This window comes from Atractosteus spatula, chromosome 7, assembly GCF_055471065.1.
Source record: "Atractosteus spatula isolate fAtrSpa1 chromosome 7, fAtrSpa1.hap1, whole genome shotgun sequence".
NCBI lineage: Eukaryota > Metazoa > Chordata > Actinopteri > Semionotiformes > Lepisosteidae > Atractosteus > Atractosteus spatula.
The window spans coordinates 38,327,220-38,340,386 of record NC_142712.1 but is presented as its reverse complement, the minus strand read 5'-3'; the positions used below and the strand labels follow the sequence as shown (position 1 = coordinate 38,340,386).

The window sequence follows — 13,167 nt, the reverse complement described above, 5'->3', positions numbered from 1 at the left end:
TCCTCACCTCGCTGATGCAGTCCCTTGAATTGACTTTGCCAGTACCTTTGAGGATTTTGAAAAGTTGAATGAAATCCCCCTGCAGTCTCCTCTGTTCAAGGCTAATCAGATTGTCTGCATGGATTTGTGAATTGTGAGCTCTTCCCAGTGCTGTAGTGACATTTGTTGACTAAATTAAGCTTTTAAGAGGCATTTTATGCAGATCTCCTCCCCTTGTATATGTATCTGCAGTAATATACAGTACATCCAACTAACACTTAGAATTAACTTCATTTTAAAGTATCTTAGTCCAGATCACATGGCAGAAGTGTTTAAGACAGCTGGGTTCTTATGAGAGGTCCTGACTTGCTTTAACTGGAGTGATAGTAATAATGCTTTTTTATTTAATAATGCATTTGTTGAATAACACTAGGTTTTTTTAAAGGGCACATTTTTAATTTTTTTAATTTACTTCCTTGTGAAAAGGCATCTCTCCTTGACCACTGATTAAGATGCTAGTTGCTGACTGTGTTTCATTCGGTGTGTCTGAGAGGAGGTAGATAAAGAGGTTAATTGGGGTTTTGAAGTAAAGACACTGTGTAATGTGATTTATTTCTCGGAAGCTCAGGTTTGTCTCCAAGTTTTATTTTCTGTAATTCTGGGAAATTAAAACAAATGGGGAGGGAATGGCTGTAATCGTTCCCTTCTGTCAGAGAGGGTTTCATCTGGGAGGCTGACTGTCTGCAGACCCCGGGCCAGGGGAAGTACTCTCCTTTTCAGATTAAATTAATAGATTTAGCACATGCATCTTGATTCCAGTTTGGAAGGTCTAATTCAAGGTTCTTTGGTTTCTTATGCACGAGGGAAGACTGCTGATGTGTTAGGGTACTCTCACCATAGTGTTCAACCTCATTCTTTTCTCTGGGGACCTTCTGAAATTTGAGGTGGGTGAATGGTGTAACACTGCACCCAGCCCTCCAGACCAGCATTCCTGTCCAGTCATGCCACTGAGGTCTGCCTTATCGACCTGTTTGTATGTGTTCAGACTCACAGTACAGGGCACGTCATGAAGCATGCACTGAAATTAAATTTCATTTGGGCTTTTATTTGTCTCCTCCTCTCCCGCCTTCAGAGGACGTGCACAATCACTTCCGCAAGTACGAGGTGGAGTACCTGCAGTTCGCCTTCCGCTGGATGAACAACCTGCTGATGAGGGAGTTGCCTCTGCGCTGCACTATCCGCCTGTGGGATACCTACCAGGTGAGCAGAGAAGGGGGCGTGGTCTTCCCAGCACTTCCACCACTGGGCCACAAAGCCCCTTTCTGGGGTCCTCTTCCATTCGCTGAGACTGGTGAGGTCCCTTGTGCTTCACGAAGGGCTAAACTCACAGATCTGTTTCACTCAGAGAAAGAAGGAAAAGATGAATATCAAACAGTATTCATCTCAATTGGTCAATTTATTAATTAAGTTTATATTAATGAAACAATTATTCCTTTAAAGGTTCTGGACTGTTTATTTACCAATTAAAAATAAATGTATTTGCAGATCTTATTTAATTTCTCTAGTAGTATGGAAATCTGGATGCCTGTTGGTTAATAGTGATATTTCATCTTGATATTGTCTTTGGTGCTGACAGGTTGCTGGATTTCATATGATCACGGTAAACCCATGATGCATGTAACAAATTAGCACATGTTGCCTCTATAGTGCTTCCGATGTGTGTGTTCAGCTCACGTTGTGTTTTTTCCTCACCTGGTGATCTGCACTAGTTACATCTCTGAAGTGTATTAAGATCTGCTACCTGTTGTGTAAATAACATAAGTTCTTCAGCATTCAGAAATTTGCCATTTCTTTGTTTCTTGTCAGCACTGCAGCATGGATACTGATACAACTATCTGAAATATTTTAATTCCATTAATTAATGTCATGCATTTTGTTTAGTGCTCATGCTGCGCACCATTAGAAGACAAGATAGTATTCTGTTCAACATATTTTTTGTGATGTTGTTGTACAAAGCACTGCTACCATCCTAGATTTCTTGATACTATCCCACATCATCTTTGAACTGATTCTTAAATTAAACTTTTTATTGAGAACACAAAAAGGAACCGATACCTCATCTGACCCCTTCTCATTATTTACTCAGCCCATCAGCTAGTAGTTCTGTAATGAAAAGTAGTATCATTCCTACCATTTTCTATCCTCTTTATTCATTTAATTCACGAGGGAGCTGGAGCCTATCCCGGCATGCAGTTGGCACAAGGCAGGATCCATCCTGGATAGGACGCCAGTCCATTTCAGGGTAGACACAGACCCACACACACTTACACCATGGGAATTGCGAATTGCACCAATTTTCCTAGAAGCCAATTAACCACCAAGTATGTCGTTGGTCTGTGGGAGGGAACCGAAGCAAGACACAAACTCCATGCAGATAGCACCTTAGGATTTGAACACAGGGCCCCAGTGCTGTGAGGCAACCACTACACTGCTGTGCTAATAGTATCATGAAATATTTACATTCTGTTGTATAGTATATACAGTGTGACTATTTGATGATGTAAGGTCCATTAAATGTGTGTAGAAGCTTACAAATAGACGTGAAACCAGGACGCAGAGCCTTGCACTGTGCGGAGCTGTATATAGTATGCAGTATAGACTGCAGCTTTGACTACACTGGACTCATAAAAGTGGCAGCAGACAGACATCAGATGCCTGGATAAAAACTGCAAAAATGCTTGTAATGTAAATTACCCATGGTGTATGCAAGAGAATTCCCCTATTAGAGATTCGTTGAGCTGTTCTTATTTATCATTTCTACAGTACTTCTACAAACAAAAAAACAGAGTGGGAGTTTGTGACTGGCTCATTTTGTTTGAGTTTCCTCCATATTTTGTGATGGTGATTCAGGCATTTTTGGATCACTTACATAAAGCAGAGAGAGGAAAAGGTGCTGTCTTGAAGACTGGTTTGAAGTGCCAGCTCTTCTCGCCCGTGCGGTGCTTGTGATGTGCGATTCTTTTGTTTCTGAGTTCTTCTTAAGTGCAGTCACTCTGCGGTATCTCGGTGGAAGATTATTTATTGTTGATGTCTTTTTCAGGAAATCAACAGAAAGGCAGATGAGCTGCAGTGTAGCACTGTTTTGAGAAAGGTGAGGGGGAAATGAGAGGAAAGCAAACAGAGATAAGACTCTGTACATTAAAGATGGGAAACAGAGGGAAGGAATTAGTGATAAAATGAGGTGATCAGGCAAACCGTATCAGCAGGACGGCCTCATTCATTACATACAGCACGAGTAAATTTGATCACGAAAATCGCAGAGCAAACAAGAAGCACTGTGAAGGAGAAATAAGATGTTAATGAGGACATTAATCTCTGCAAAATGTGATTTCTGAAACTCAGCACCTGGAAATTGCTCAGAAATCTGACAGCATGGTGGATCACTGTTGTTTAGGGAATACAAATATTAAAAGGAAAGATATGAATGTACAGAAAAAACTTCAGTATCTTTGACGGGGCTAATCACCCATCGGTTCAAACCACAAAGTCCATGACAGCAGAGGGCCTAAGGGAAAGAAAATTAGCCACTTGATCCATATCAGGTTTTATAAGCAGCAGGTTCATGGACTGATAGAACAGAAAAGTCAAGCTAGGGATTCCCAGTCCTGGTCCTTGAGACTCTCATGCCTGCTAGGTTCTGTTCCACCTGATGATTCAATTAAAATAACAGAGCTCTCATTAATAATAATAATAATAATAATAATAATAATAATAATTAATTTGAGCACTTTCATTTTTTCAGTTCCAAAGCATACTTGTTTGGTATTCAGTGTATTAATGATCCAAGAATTTAGTCAATCCATTTCTCAATCCGCACTCAACTTCACAACACTACAGAAGATACGGTAGATAGTTCCTGACTCCCATAGTCGTCTGTGTGAAGAAGTGTTTCCCGCTCTCAGCCTTGAATGTTCCTGAATTGTATTTCCTCTTCTGCTCTTTGGGTTTTTGTGCTGCTGCTGAACTTGAAAAGCTCTCCCAAATTGACATGTTCAACGCCTTTCAGAATAGTTGAATCAAGTCCTCATCCTCTGTTCTGTCCTGTCTAATAAAGATTCAGTCCCTGTAGTCTGTAGGAATATGACTTTCCCTTCAGACCAGAAATTAATTTTGTTACTTTTCTTTTCCCTGCGTCTAGAGCAGCGATATCTTTCTTGTCATATTATTTTAATTCCACTTGAGTCTATCTGAGAAAGAAGCTGTTGTTACCTTATACACATGAGCTTGGCGCTCATTAGGCTGAGATGGGAGTCCTATTTACATCCTTGCAGTGCTACTGTGCAGTGCCACCATTTTAAAAATTGGTTGTTATTTTAATGATGTATCTAGGAGAGTCTGAGATGACTGCTTTTTTTCTGTCATTCTTCTTATATCTTATGTCTTGAGCTCCCCACAATAAAAGCGTGGTTTACAACATTTTCTCTTGATCGCTGTGTAAATGGTATTGGAGTGCTCAGGCATGCTCTGCTGGAGTGAAACTGGTAATGACAGATCTGTAATGCTCTTTTTGCCTGCTGATTTATTTTGCATTTGCTCAGCGTTGCTCTCTGAAGCATTTCAGGGGCCTTATGCTTTCACCCACGTTTTGAGACTGACGTGGGATCAGCTAGTTTGAAATTCACACGGTTTGGGTTTTGCAGTGGGTAGGGGGAGCTGTCTTGATACCATTGCATCACAAGTGGGGATATCCAAAGGTTGCAGTAGAGAAAAATATGGTGTTAGGCTTGTTTGGGTTAAAATCAACCATTTTTTAATAAAAGTTTTTGCTGCAGAGCTAATATTGTTGTCATTTTGAAATGCATTGTCAAAAGATTGATTGATTATTCCTATAGATATTTAGTTTATTTTTTCTCTGTCAACTTTGACCCAGATTTGCAAAGGTAATATGTGTAAAATTAGTTTTGAATATTTTAATGCAGTTGTCCAATTTGAGATTATCTGTATTTAATTATTACACCTTTCCTGTAACATCATCTATAGTTAAGTCTTTCTTAATTATAGACAGTCTTACAGTCTTTCCAGCCTGTAAATCTTGATGGATTTTACAGTTTCTTACTTGCAGATTTTAAGTTTTATTTCTCAGCTTGCTGATAAAACCTTAACTAGCTTTGCAAAGTCAGGCCATTTGTCTCTAGATTTCTACCTGTGAGATTCTAAAATTACACGAAATGAAGAGCAAAGTTTGCTTTACTGCACAACCCTTTGACAATCCTCGAATTACAATTTTTTTTGTTTTTGCAGTTTAAGAGTTTTAATGCTTCTGTTTTTTCCTGTTCTCCATTGTTGTCCATTAATATGGTCTTGGAAACATTTGTGACAATTTTAAGGCTCTGGTCTGGCAGACTGGTGGATAAGGCCAGAGGATGGGGGAATCTGCCCGTAACTCATTTTCATTCTGGTAATCTGGTGTCATATTCCCCCAGTGGTGCAGAGTTCACGCCTCTCCCTGTCTAATCTTCTGCTGCAGGCAGGCGTGAAGCAGAGGTACTGCTGCAGGACCTACTTAATGACATTAAGCAATTCCTGTTAGGCGCTGCAATAGGCGAACCTGTGTGTAATCCGTTCAGCAGACAGGCGCGGGCAGCTGCTCTACAGTCTAATCACAGCAAGATCACTGCAGAGCTGGAACACATCCTGCGGACCTTGAATGGAAATTTTGGATGTGCTTTTAAGAGCTGTAAATGTTCTGATGTTCTGGTTTTTGCTGTCCTGGCTCGTTGTGGCTGTGGTGTGGGGAGTGTTTTTGCGAGAGGCCTCTTTCTTTCTGCCAAGGAGGGTGGGGGCAGTATTTCTATACTCAGCTGTGTTGGGATGTGCCAGTGAGCAGAGCTGCCATATTCAAAAAGGCAGCAAGACTAAAGAGCTGTCCTGTCTTTTCTGACAATGGCACCACATGCACACTGCGATGGGGAAAGTGCCTTCAGTCTGTCATGCAGACAGGTTTGTATTCAGCTGCAGGCTGCTTGCTGTGCACACTTAAGCTTAATGCCTCTCCCCAGGTTCCCACTCAATAAAAATCTCCCACTCTCTCCAGCAGAGAGGGAGCTGACAGCTTGGAGAATACTGGATACGGTTCTTTATAACAGTATTGTAGGGTTTGTACTCTGCTACAGTAGAAAGTACGAGCCGGTTATTAGGTTTAAGTACTTCAAGATAACAAAATGAATTTAATAAATCCTCTTTAGACAGAGTTAGATCACAGCAAGTCTCTAGCTTTTCCAGTGGTATACAGTATATACAGTATTTGATGTGTTTTATTTAATAAGTGCTAGTGCATGCAGTTTAAGTTTATAACATCTGTACAAACATGGCCAATATACAGTATTAGTAGGCACTGTGTGATTCTGCTTCCTTCCAGAGCACTGTAATTTCTCCCTGACCTGGCTCTTGCAATATAATTGAACATTTTTAGTTTTTTGTGATTTCTTGTGATAATGGCTGAATTTTGAAACACATTGAGCCTTTACCTGCAGCTTACTAACTGTATCACACTTTTTACTACAGTATTTTATTCATAATGTGATTACCTTGTACTTTGCACCTGCTATACAGTATTGTACTCCGACTTTCTAAAGTGATTAAAAGTTTCTAAAGTGGGATTTAAAGTGAAAAGCATTAAATGGAACTTTTTTTTTAACTAAACAAATTACAGTACACTATAACACCATGCAATTCAATAACAATATAACAATACTAACCATTACAACAAAGCTGAATACAGCACTACACAGATTTTCTTGTATTTTGTCTCTTGAGTTCATGTTCACCACTGTGCAATATGAGACTTCACCTCACCTCCTTCATGTACTGACCCAAATGCTACAGGGAGTATCTACTGTAGATGTAGTGGTGAGGATAACATTGTTGACAGGTTTCTCTTCCACCTCTGTTCCTTATAACCTAGTTGAAGTAATTATTAGCTTAACTGAACCACGTTAATACTTTGCAAAGGTCTTTAGTTTAGATATTTAGATTTAAAGAGAATTAGAAAATCTGTTGGATTGTGACTCTCTATCTGCATGGAGTCTGTATGGAGTTGGGCACCTTTGGTTTAGTATAACCTGAGCTGGATATCCTTATTGTAGTCAGCAGTGCAGTGTTTCTTTGACTTGTTGACAGCTCATTGACAAACTGAGTCAATTTTGCAACAGCCAGGACATGAACATGTGTGATTTCAGACGAATGATCTGCACGGTCTGTCAATCCCTGTCCGAGTGGCTCACAGGAGGCTGGGCTGAGAGCATTCCTCTCACTCCACATAGTGCCAGAGCTGCTCTTAAAGGAAGAGACAGGGAAACCCCTACCCTGCTAATGAAATCCTGCTAGGTAATGTAGGTATACACAAAGGTTTTGTTCCTGTAGTGTGATCTATTAATTGGGCTGCATGGTGGCACAGTGGCTAACATTGCTGCCTCACAGTGCTGGGAGCCTGGATTCAATTCTAGACAAGGAGTGCTATCTGCATGGAGTCTGTATGATCTCCCTGTGTGCACGTGGGTTTTCTCCAGCTACTCCGTTTTCCTCTCCAAAAACATACTGGAAGGTTCATTGGCTTCTGGGAAAATTGGATCGAGGTGTATGTGTGTGCATGTCTGTGTTTGTGTCTGTCTATTCTGTGTAAACAATTAGATTGAAACTGACTCAAAACCATAATATCACCATCATCATTATAAAAAGCAACTTTGTTTTATATAGTGCCTTTAAAAGTATCTTCTCAAATACTTAACAGGAAAAGTGCAAAACACTGTTTAGAAGAACAGTAACAAAGATATGAGATAACAGCACAAAGACACACAAGGGATTAGAAATGTAGGAGAAGATGTAAGGAACAATGAACAATCAGAGACACCAATTACACAAAAGCCTTTCTGAGGAAAAAAGGTTTTGAGATTGGATTTGAATGCACTCAGGATAGTTGACTCCCTGATATCTTTGGAGACAGAATTCCCAGGCTTGTAGGTATAGCAAGAGAAGGCCCTTTCACTCATAGAAAGTAAGCAAGCACCCCCAAACATTGCCATCTTTTCAGCTCTGTCACACCCAACTGATCATGAACATTACCCTGAAAAGGTGAGTTGATGGTGATTTAATGGATGGCAATTGACAAGATTGTGTATTAGTAGATCTCACCTCGATCAGTAGGAGAGGAGGCAGTGTTAAATTTATTAGTGTATGCAACTGCGTTAGATCCCAAGTCAGAACAGGAGACCAGAATCAGACAAACGAAGAATGCAAGGTAGGGAATAGGAAAGTAATAAGTTAGATAGGTGCAATACTGAGGTGCCAAGCAATGTAAAGCCTTGTAATGAGGATTTTGTAGTTAACGCGAAACCTGATTGGAAGCCTGTGTCAGGACTCCAGGATAGGAGTAATGTGATCACCTGGTCAGGATTCTGGCTGCTGAATTCTGGACATATTGAAGTTTAAGTGTGGATTGAGGTACCCCAGTATGTAGGGTATTGCAGTAATCAGTTCTGGAAAAGACTACTGTGTTGACCATCTTTCCTGCTATAGTCAGAGACAAATTATAATCCTAGTTCAGCCATTCATAAACTAGGAATGCTACAAAGCATATGCACACATGGCTAAAATTCTGCTTCTCATGAATAGTAAGGCATAATTTATGACAAAGAATATTAACTGATTGAAATTGTGGCAATATATTTTCATAGACATGTTTGATAGCCAAAATGTAAAGAATATTCATATAAACTGCTAAGGTTAGGTGAGCAACAGTGCATGGAGTTTGTCTAGCCTCAGACGGTCAATGACACAATGGCGTTGTTCTCTTGATAAGCTGGGAATATTAGTCCCTTTTTCTTTCCTGATTTACACCAGGCTTGATAGTCAACGGGTTAAATCACCTCATTAACTGTGACCAATCTATTCTCCCACTAATGAGGTCATCTAGTGCTTATGCAATAAAGTCACTTGAGTGTGTCACAGTCAGTCATGAATCATCTATTATTAAAACTGATGCCAAAAACATTTAATCAAAATCCATGTACTTTATTCTTATAAGAACGTGCATTCACAGAGTGATAGGTTTCTTCTGATTCTCAGCACTTGAATTCATTTTGCTTTTATTAAAACCAGTAATGCCTCATTTAGTTAGCTTGTAAGGGTGCAGTACAAAAATCAGTGAAGCAGCTGGATTTGCACATCTGGAATCAGAAGTGGACTCCAGTGCATTAGCAGGTGCTGTTCAAATGGTTGTACAGTAGCTCTTCTCTGTCCTATTGGGTGACACCTATCATTCGCACCCCCCATCTTTTCTGATCTGTCACACCCACTTGATCATGAACATCCAGGAGTTTGAGGTTCCCTTGAACGGGTGAGTTGAATGAATGGCGGTTGGTGGGAGTGCGTATTAGCAGATGAGCAGAACTCACCTCGATCAGTAGGGGAGAAGGCAATGTTAAATCTATCAGATCAGTGTCTGGAACTGCATTAGAACCCGAGTTGGAATAAAAGGACGCAAGAAGGAAGTGTTCTTTCTGACATTTTGTTTAAAAATGCAGTGTCGGAGCCAGCGCATGTCTGCCCTGCTCACTGTGACCTGCATTATCTCTCGCTTCGTTAGAAAGAGCTCCATGCAGGGTGGCTCAGACGAATGAGTTAAGAGTCGGAATTGCCAGGAGCTGGAGACTGAGATGGCCAGACTCAGAGCCCATGTGCCCAGGAAGGGCAGACTAGGGTCTGCATCTCCGATAGAGATACTGCTGCATGCCTGTCATCACTCGTTAACCTCAGTGAAGGGGAGATATTTCTTATTAGGCATAAACAGGAAAGGAGAGTTTCGAGGTTTTAATTCACAGTGGCAACCATGGGCATTTTCCCACAAGCCATGACAGGAAACGAAGGACGTGCTGGCCCTGTTCTTTTTATGTGTGTGAGAATATATCTGAGCTATGACTGTGTCCTTGCATTTTTTAATTGAAGGAATAATAAGAAAGCATCAAACGAAAACTGTTGTTTTACTAGAATTTAAAGGTCTTCCTTCCTTGCTGATCACTGCTGTTTATCCTTAAATTGTGCTGCAGCTAGGATTTGATGCATCCAGTCCCTGATCAAAGAGGCTTGCAGGACGAGGAGACTTGATGAGCCACAGTCACTCAGTTTGGGATTTCTCTACAGACAGGCATTGCTGCATTCAGCCAATAGTGGATGGATTAACCCTTCGGGTAACCTCTGAAATTCATATGCAGCTCAGTGTGCCTGCCAAGTGCATTTCCAGCCAACTCTTCCTGAGCTTTCTTGGCTTATGTTTATTCAGTTTATGGAGCCAAGGAGTTGGATAAAGTGCTTAGCAATTCTTTACAGAAGAGCCAGAATATATAAACATAGGCTTCAGGGCTACTGTGTGCATTACCTTCCTTATAGCATTACTGGATTGAAACATCCCTTTGCGGAAAGGGGATCTGAGTCAGTATATTGTGATTTGTATTGGTGAGAGCACTGCATACTGTACATTTTGCTGCCCAAGAATAAAACTTCCAGGGATGCTGGTGTAGTGTTTCATAGCCGTTCAGGGACGCCAAATATGTAATCATAGTGGCTCTCTGAAGGCACCAGTTCTGTAGGGTTTGGGCATTTACTGAGACAATTATTAATTGTAGCAGTAAATCACAAAATTGATTCTTTTGATGGCTTTAGAATCCAACCATGCGACATAACTCAAACAACGCACACACACAGGTACTAATACACGAGGATACATTTATTAATACATAGAATATGCATGTAAACCTAACAGATCTTATCGAGAGGGTTATCAGAATACAAAAGGTATATATTCAATCAGTTACGAAGTGTTACACATCAAGAGGACATACGTTCAGTATATCATTCATTAAGACCGTTTCGTAAATGAACTTGGTTATAACTTCTACATTAGATACTCAAAACAAGTACATAACTCTTAGGAATTAAATTGATATCAACTGGTTGGGATAACAATTGAATTCTCGAGCTATAATGCATTGAAGTTGAATACTCATCCAATTTCTGGGGATTCAGATCTCCTGCAGGCACAAACAATCAGCTGCAGGCTTGTTGCTGTCCAATCCGCGCTCTCTGGCTCCGTGCCAGGCTGTGCTGTGCGGCTTGCGACGGTGCGCTGCTGATGCTCACTGACCGGCTAGTTAGTGTTGGCTTTAACTAGCAAAGTTTGTGCACAGGAGAAAAGATGACTGTGGATCCCAGCAAGTCAGGAAGAGGACCGGTTCGTTCCTGATGAAGAGCTAGTTCTGAATAGTGATTCAGCTGTCCACAGTTCTGACCTGTCCACGAGGCCTGCTGCTGGTTACTCTCTGGCAACCTCCACTCTAGACTCTTAGAACAAAGGAAAGTTCTGGCACTCGGACACACTGGCCGTTCCGTGGTTGTCCGGGCTGAGTCTCGGGATGGTCAGGAGGCGCGCTGCGAGAATGTCCTGCCCTTGGGAGCCTTCTGCTCCTGGGCCGTCCTGCCCTGGAATTCTCCTTTGAACTCCCTTTAGAACAGTCCACAGAATCCTCTCCAGAATCTTACTGAATCTCCCGAATCTGAATCTTGTTGAATCTCAATCTCCAGGCCTGTGTTGCCTGTTTTTACCTGGAGGAACTTCAGCTTGTTGATTGGCTGAAAGTTCCATGGGCATCAGAGTCCCACGTGGGTTACTCAGCCCTACCAGTCCCTGATTGGTTGATCAAGGTGAGATATGAGTCACTTAGTCCTGACACTTAGTAATGCAGTCCAGATGTCCATCCGGCACTCCCTAGACTGATAGGCGCCAGTGGATGACCATTGATCATGATAGCCAGACTTAGCTAAGTGCATCCCCCTTTGGGAGCTTGCTTCTTATCAAAAGAAAAACATTTTAAATCAACTTGCATGAATTCTTTCTCTGTGGTTGCACCACAGAGATGGAGGGTGAGATGGGGCCTCCTTTAGGAGCATACCAATGCTTAACTCTGTCTTATTACAAGCATTGCCGCTACACTGGAAAGGATTGCACAACGATCATAAGCATCCCTGAATTCATTTTCTTCTTGCATAAACGCAGGGAAGATTCTGTTCATGGCTTTTCACATACATGATCCTTTCTGTGGTGAAAACAGTGCACTCTAAATGCACCCACCACCAGACTCTTTGAAACAATGCAGAGAGTGTGTCCAGGCCGTGGTGGGAAATTGAAGCGGCCCTGATCTGTAAAATTCAATGGCGACCTGACCATATGTTACAGTCAAGAATGATAAATTGTTTGTCGGTGATACGATCATCTTCTAACCATGCATCACCGTGCGCCTGTCACGGAAAAAATGTGCTGTCAAGTCACTGTCGGAATTTTTAAGGTCAGGTGTCACTGTCACTGCCACTGCCATGCCGAACATGCACTAACTGTAATTAGAAAGTCACTGTTGTGTTCTCATGGTTGAAATATAACTGTTTTCTTTCCGCTTAGGGCCGTGCAGGCAGAGAAACAAAGTTAAAGCCAGATGTGGCAGTGGCAGATTGAAACTCATCTTTTACAGTTACAGACATTGTTCATTTAATGTTCATTTTCTTTAAATTCTGTTCCCTAATACAATCGGCACAGCTTCCATTCGCATAGTTTTAAATCACTCCAAATGCTCTGTGGCAAAAAACATTATTTTAATAGATAATTTAATCCCAGTGTTTGTCAGAATTTTATGCCTCTATTATGTGAATTATTCTTTTCCAAAGTGGTTTGAACAAAAGCAGAAATTGCTCTGTAAGGCCCTGTCCTGGGCTTTTATCAGGTAATACAGAGTGATTATCTGCAGTGGCCTTTTGCTCACAAAAACAACCGGCTGTGAAGTTCACAAGCACTGGTTTGCTCACTCCCCTTGTAATGGGTTGGAGCTGTATTTTTCTTGTTTGATAGCAGTCACTGAAGATCACCGCCTTTGACTTAGTTTTGCTGAAACAAACCCCTTGGCTTTCACTTGCTGTCTCCTAAGGCTACGCTGAGCAAACCACCCTTTTCAAGCTACAGCACTCATTTCTGTGCCATTGTTATAATCTACCTCAAGCAAAAGTAAAGGAAATGTGTGTCGTTTTAGATGGGGGAAAAAAACCCAACTACTCAAAAGATACCAGACACAAAAACCAGATGCAGTGCCT

The 13,167-nt window shown here is 41.2% G+C and overlaps 1 protein-coding gene across 2 annotated transcripts in view; it reads left to right on the top strand.

The window, feature by feature from the left end:
* Positions 1–13,167, top strand: part of tbc1d22b (TBC1 domain family, member 22B) — a 129,433-nt gene that overhangs the window by 91,422 nt on the left and 24,844 nt on the right. For both annotated transcript variants that reach the window (XM_088922159.1, XM_088922158.1), the window contains one exon: positions 1,112–1,239. In XM_088922159.1, the coding sequence (XP_088778285.1) occupies positions 1,112–1,239 (128 nt within the window). The remainder of the gene's footprint in view (positions 1–1,111; positions 1,240–13,167) is intronic.